Genomic DNA, 7,316 nt, shown 5'->3' on the forward strand with positions numbered 1-7,316 from the left:
ATGGAACACTGGCTTTCATCCATCTTCCCCAAAACATAAAAAATATCAGTATAACCCACAATATTTCTAAAGTTTAATTTTGTTCAAAATACTTTCCCATATTTATTTAGCCACATAAACCTTCTCCCCTCCAAAAGCACCTACTGATATCCCAGATTTCCAGAACCCACTTAACAACTAGGGAGGGGGCCAGAGTAAAGAAACCCTAACTCCCAACAGAACAGTTCATGTGAGGAAGAATTAATGGGCAAATAGTGAGACTGGAAAGTGGAGAGCCAGGTCTTTGAGCCTCCCGTTAACGATGAAAGCCAAAGTGCTACTTTCCTACAGCAGCAGATAAAGAAGCACTAGAATGGGAGGAGGGGTACTGGCCAATAGAGGCTAATAGCTATTAATTGGAAGAAGTGGACAATGCAGAGGGGAAGTATGGAGGACTAGCTGAGAAAAGCAATTCTGTTCCTCTGGTCAGTATCAAAGTGGGGAAAAGGAAATCCCCTGGATCTGGAAAGGAGTTTTATATGCAGTGATAACAAAAGACAGTCATTCATATGTCTGGGATGACCTATATTTATAGTGCAGGTCATTCAAAAAAAAAAGATCTTTATGGAAAGAAGTTCTTGACTCAAGATACAGCAAAATCTGCTGAGCAATTCTTCATATTAGCTACTGAAACTTGAAGGCAACCTCACTGGAAGTTTTGTGAGTAACAAGGGATGAGACCATGAGTAACAAGGGAACCAGCAAACCCTGCTCACCTGTATCTACTGTAACACACATCTGGAGTAATGGGAAGACATAAACAAAAACCACAACCAAAATCTGTAGGTCATATCCCTCATGTTTGACAAGTTATACAACTTTACAGTCAGTGGAAGTCAACATCCAGGAACCCCAAGTCAGAGAAGGAAAAATGTGAAAAGAAAAGAAATGAACCATCAAAGACAAAACAAATGAGTGAATCCACTTGTCCATTAATTTCTCAATTAAAAGTACCCAGTTATTCACAAATCAGCCTGAAGTAGCAACCCAGGAAAACAGTATATTCATGCTCATTATCTCATTTTTCCTCTCTCCTATTCTCCCTCCCTCCTTCCAAGTATCTTATCCCTATCTAAGTTCCTTTTCTTTAAATTCTTCAGTCTGTCCCTAATTTAAACATGTGTGCTTTTTGAAAAGGGTAACTATGTCCATAATCTTTTCACTGTTAAACAGCCAACATGCTTTAGTATCATCTACCCTAGAATTCTAACTCTGCTCATTCCAATCTTCAGTAAAATATACAAGAAAACACAGGAATTCTGTATAACAATAGTTATTCTTCCAACACATGACTACTTAGTATTTTTTATTCTATTTAATTTTTTAAATGCTAGCTGGACTTAGTAAACTGATTCTAAAACCTATCAAAACCAATAGGATGAAATCAGCAATATATACAATATACTGGCAATAAGTGAACATGAAGAGAAAAGGTTTTGGAAGAATTTTTTTTTACTACCATAGAAGAGGAGTACAATCAAATATTAATTTGCAACAAGCTCAGTTCTTTTACTTTAAAATAGCCTGGGCTTACTATCTTAGTCAAGTCCCAGGAATTATTTCATAAAATTTCCGAAATTATTTCATAAAATTTCCAACATATTATGCTATTTGTGTTTACACCACTGTGCTTAGGTATGTCCTATATTTTCATATGAAATAAGTTCCTAAAATTATTAGTTATTCTTGACATCCCTGTTCTCACCCATTGAGCAATATAGCCTTTTAAAAAGAAATAGAAGAGAAATGGAAATATAATAGCCACCACCTAAGAACATGCTTCTATCATGTGCCAGCATTGTGTGAGATCAAATAATTGTACTTATTTTCACTCTAAGAAGAGACTAAATTATTAGGTGACTAGTATAAAGGAAACTACCCAACATATATTTTTGGTGACATTTATGATGATCCTAGTTGAGGACTTAAATAAACCTAATTATGTGTATTACATGAACTTTTTGATAATTTGGTATGATTAATAAACTCTACTTAGGAAAAGCTAACAATGAAGAACAGTGTAAGTGAAAAACAAAGAAAAGATTCAGATTTGTGTAATTAGGCCATCATCACCTCCCTTAACAGACCTACAGAGCAAAAAATGTGAATAAGCTTTAAAACTACTCTAGTAAAATGAAAAGTTTAAATCACAGTACTTACTGATGTACTCTAGTGACAAGTTTATTAACCATTCAGGCTATTTTGTGTGCGTGTGCATACACTGAATAAACTATAAAATCACTGTTGTTAAAGGATAATTTAAACAAAATATTGTAAACTCCAATATTCAGAAAGCATCAAAATACAGTTAGCCACATACAGTCTAGCTTTTTTTTTATTTGAGTAATATTATCTTTCCCCTATTTTTAAACAACTTGATTCAGAATTTCCTAAAATTTTAACTTTCCATTTCAAAGTAGAGGACAGCCAATTTAATGAATAACATATTCATTTAGTCACTACCAGCAAATTAGCTTATAATGTAAAAGCTATTTTTACAACTCTACTGTAGTTACACTACTGACATCAAAACCATTATTGTATAAACAAAACATATAAAACAAATCATTTTGACATAAAATAAGGACAAAACATAATCTTTCAAATCTTACTGTACATAACTTGAAAATATAAATTTGACAGTGATCTATGGCATTAAGGTATAAAAGCACTCTTATCCCCTTGCTCTATTGTTCAATGGCTTAATCCCCTCTTCCTCTCTAGAACTCTACTTACTTCCTCCCTGAGGCCATTAGCTCCAAATGCAAGGAGTGCTATCCAAAAACAAAATATGACTTTGGACTGTCAAGTTTTCTCACTGTCATGATGCGGTAATGAACAAAACATTATCAATATAAATATGAAACGGGTCATAACTAGGAATAAAGTGAAATTGATGGAAATGAAGCAAGTCAAACAGAATTTTGCTGACTCCATTTTTAAAAATAAGGCATGTGTAGGGAGGATAGTTTGGGGGAGAATGGATGTAAGTACACATATGGTTCAGTTCCTTTGCTGTTAACCTGAAACTATCACAACATTGTTAATCTGCTATATCCCAACACAAATTAAAAAGTTTTAAAAAAATAAAGATATTATCTAGATGACACTTTCATTAATACAGACAGCCAAACACAAATATACAGCATGTATTAACAGAGTATTTACTACTGCTCTCCTGTTGCAAATATTGGGTCTTTTAAAACTCAAACTAAGAACTGTATCATTTAAGGCAAATCTAAATTATCAAATTTAACCCCAACAAACAAACTCTTTCAATCTCCATCACAGACCAAATAAATAATGTTAAAAAATTAAACTGAGGCCAATTCACTATCTGGAAACTTCCTTAATCTAACTGCTTTTTATATAATGTTAGGTAGTGAGAATAAAATATTTCCCAAAATGCGTAATCAAATCATACTCGAAGAACAACAGATCTATTTCAATAATTAAATGAGGCGACTTAAACTGTTAAATAACCCAATTTCTCAAATAACTTAAAAATAGTGAATACTACTACTCATGATGTACTTGACAGCTTTTTCCATTCTTCTCTTACTCCTTACCCAGACTTCTATGATTGGTACCTTCCACTTTCAAGACCTCAAATACCAACTTAAAAATGCCTGAGACTTAATAGACACTGCCTAGCCCTAAAGCCTGGCTTCCCAGGTGACTCAGGGGTAAAGAATCTGCATGCTAAGCAGGAGACACAAGTTCGATCCCTGGGTCAGGAAGATTCCCTGGAGAAGGGAATGGCAACTCACTCCAGTATTCTTGCCTGGGAAATCCCATGGACAGAGGAGCCTGGTGGGTTACAGTCCATGGGATCCCAAAAGAGTTGGACACGACTTAGCAACTAAGTAACGACAACAAAAGTTCTAAAGCCTACAAAATAAATCCTAAAAATTCTAGTCCCTTGTTTCCTATTACAACAGGAGTGTACTTAAGAGACTGTATGTATTATTTTTGTTACATTACACCAGACTTCTAAAAGACAAAATATGAAGAATAATACTAAAACTCAATTTACTTTAAAATTGTGAAAAGTCCCTGTTTCGAAATTATTTTAAAATCTACTATATTATAAAAAATAAAATGTATTTGGCCAAACACTTTGACTTTTGGCTTATGTGGTTTAAATTAAACATATACAAACAAGGTTTTTTAAATACAGATAAAAGAAACAAGATCCAAGAAAGCATATTTAGTGGAAAATGTATATAAAATTTTCTGATAATACAGCAAAATATCTCATAACATAAATGTAAATTCTTAATAACCAAAAGGCAATTGAGAATAGTTTTCTCTTTTATCATAATTTTTACATTACATTTACAACTGGTACATACAAAGAGTTCTCCCATCATTTTACAGATGAGAAAGAATAGATATTAAATGACAACCATAATCACAGACTATGCAACCATAATTTAAGAACTGAAATTCTAACTCAAAGTATCAGAATCTTTTCATTAAATTTTAAAAAAAGAACTAAAAAATTTCTAAAACATGAAGTGTAAAACTACACAGGCTTTATAAAATATTTTGCTCTACATATAAAATTAAAGGACATATACTCACTAATACAGTATCAAAGTCAAAACTGTCTCATTCTTAACACAGTGAGCTCCTGAAAGATGACTTAAAATTCTTACATTTCCAGTATGAGTTTAGTAATCTGTTCCTTAAAATCATTCAATTCATGTCTTATACACGCACACATATATATATTTAACCCTACGACATTAAGTTACTAGAAAATTCCTGATATTGACATATTGAATAACTAAAGTTATGTGCATGAAATCCTGAATAAGTGATTTACCTGGCAAATGAAATTTTAAGAAAATTCAAGTCCAAAAAATGGAATAATCGCCAACTGACTTTTGCTTCAAAAAACATAAAGCTTTACTTGGGAACAAAGACATTTTAGTATAAAAACTTTCCAACAAATTCAAGTATCCTCATACCATCGGTACAAAATAACTTCTTTGGCTAATACCCTTCAAAAGTCAGTGTACCAATACAGATGCATTGATATGTACTATATTAACAGTATGATGTGTGATGATGTATACTCTTCTCACAGGGAACTGGTGGATGTTGGAACTTGCTCACAGTTAACACTGGAAGCAGAACTTAAACCAAGACTTCAAGCTAAAGGTCACATGGAGCATTTGTTTTCATCATTGATCTACTCCAATATCTACGTCTTCTAAATCACATCTAGATTTCGGAGAATGAAGATAAAAAATGAACCAGTTTAGGTCTGAATTAAATTTGGAGTGAATCTAACTCTCAGGCAAGCAGGAGTTGCTCCCATTCTCTAGCAAATATTATCACAAAAAATTTAAACTATTTATGTCATCTTACAAACATGACAATTTTTGGCAAGTCCATGTTTAGTAATTTCCTTGCCTTGTACTATATAGAGATGTAATAAAACCCAGTGATGACCACCTTCAAGTTCCTGTTGACCTAAGATATTTTAAAACCTCCTCCCATTTCCAGAGTGACTTCCAAAGCCTAAGAAGGAATGTTTCCACTAATAAATACCTTTCACTTGAATGCCTGTTAGACCACCACGCTTTAGGCAAAGTGAGCAATAATCCATTTCCGCCCATCATAGAATTATTCAAAATTTGTCTGACCAAAACAACGTAAGTTCTTCCCCTCAAGTTTCACATTAAATCAAGGCAACAACTAAGTACCATGCTTTCACTCTTGGGAAAATATTTACCAAAAACTACTGGAAAAAAAAAAAAAAAACCTAGAATTGGTGTCTACTCTTTTATGGCGTGTATACATACATATTTAAATACATAATACATACACAACAGATATTATATGTTTATGTACTTATTACAGAGTAGAGAGTTTATCACGGTAGCTCTCTGTAACAAATCACAATGGCCAGCTAAAGAGTTTTTATTTTAAATACAAACTTACCCCATTCTAGGTATTCAAGAATGTTCTTCTCTCTTCTCAATGGAGAATTATTGCATTCATCGTAAAGGCAGATGAGGATATCCAGTAACGTTTCCACACTGAAGCACTGCCCATTGGTCTGAGCGGGCCCATCCAAAATAAACTGCTCCAACTGCCTCAAACGCACTTCTCCAGACATGTTTGCTTCAATCTCCGCTGGTTTTCCTTTCAATTACTAAAACGATTTTGACTATGATTACTGAAACCTAAATGTTAAAATGTGTGGTTTAAAAATAAACCACTTGTTATTCAAATAACTGTCATGCAATGCCGGTGCTGAATTCAACATCCAACACGCCAGGAACCTCACTTAACTGAAGCGTCTTCAATTCCGCACATATACATATATTTTTGAGGGAAAGTTACCATAAAATATATATTTAATACATTTTTAAAAGAATAATACAATTAAATCGTATATTTAAATAAAATAATTAAAAAGTACAGCGAACCAAAGAGTCAACACTTCTTTAGGGGAAAAAAAAAAAAAGCTCTTCTCCTTCATTCAAAATTCAACTCGTGCAACAGAATCCTGAAACGAATCCGGCTGCATCATTTATGAATTAAGTCCCGATCTGTATCAGCAATTCACTTCCAGGCAGAAGGAAAATCGAAAGGGGAGGAAAAAGCCAGAATGTATATAAGGGGGAGGGAAAACCAAAAATTCTGCTGCAAATCCTCCCAGCCACCACTTGGATAACGCATCAGAGGCAATTTCTCCAGCGGGAAAGGGAGGGGGCGAGGTCCCTGAAGCAGCCCCTCGGCTCGGAGCACGCCAAGTCTTCCCTGGAGGAGGCTTCTCCTTTCTCCTTCCGAAGTCCTTCTTTTTAAGGCTTTGCAGTTAGTCCTATTTCCAACCGATTCCGATGAAAACTCTTCATTTTTCTCCCCGCTTCTCCTAGGGGCCTGACTGACTGCGGGCGGCACTCGCCCCCGGCTCCGGGAGCGGCGGCTACTTGGCGGCCCGAGCCCGCTCCATGTCGGTGGTCGCTGGGCCGCCGGCCTGGGCCGCGCCCCGCAGAGAGCCGGGTCTCCCCCACACCCGCACCGCGGCCGCCCGCCCGCCGACGCTCCCGATGCCCTGGCGAGGGGGTGCTTTTCTGGATTCAAAGGACACGGACGGCGGCAACTGCGGCGGCGAGGGCGCGGACGGCTCCGGCAGCTAGATCTCCCCCTTCTTCACACCCCTGGCTTAAGGGCATCTTTCCCCGGCGAGGAGGGAAGCGGCCGAGGCGCAGGAGGAGGGGTTGGTGCCGCTGGTAAGGAGACCAGAGGCTGCCGCA

General features: G+C 36.2%; 1 protein-coding gene across 8 annotated transcripts in view; it reads right to left on the bottom strand.

Moving 5' to 3' along the window:
* CDC42BPA (CDC42 binding protein kinase alpha) overlaps nt 1-6,175 on the bottom strand; it is a 296,309-nt gene extending 290,134 nt beyond the window's left edge. For all 8 annotated transcript variants that reach the window (XM_043923191.1, XM_043923188.1, XM_043923189.1 and 5 more), the window contains exon 1: nt 5,995-6,175. In XM_043923191.1, coding sequence (XP_043779126.1) covers nt 5,995-6,172 — 178 coding nt within the window. In that variant the 5' untranslated portion in view covers nt 6,173-6,175. The remainder of the gene's footprint in view (nt 1-5,994) is intronic.
* Nucleotides 6,176-7,316: the final 1,141 nt, after the last annotated feature.

This window comes from Cervus elaphus, chromosome 14 (assembly GCF_910594005.1).
Source record: "Cervus elaphus chromosome 14, mCerEla1.1, whole genome shotgun sequence".
Classification (NCBI taxonomy): Eukaryota; Metazoa; Chordata; class Mammalia; order Artiodactyla; family Cervidae; genus Cervus; species Cervus elaphus.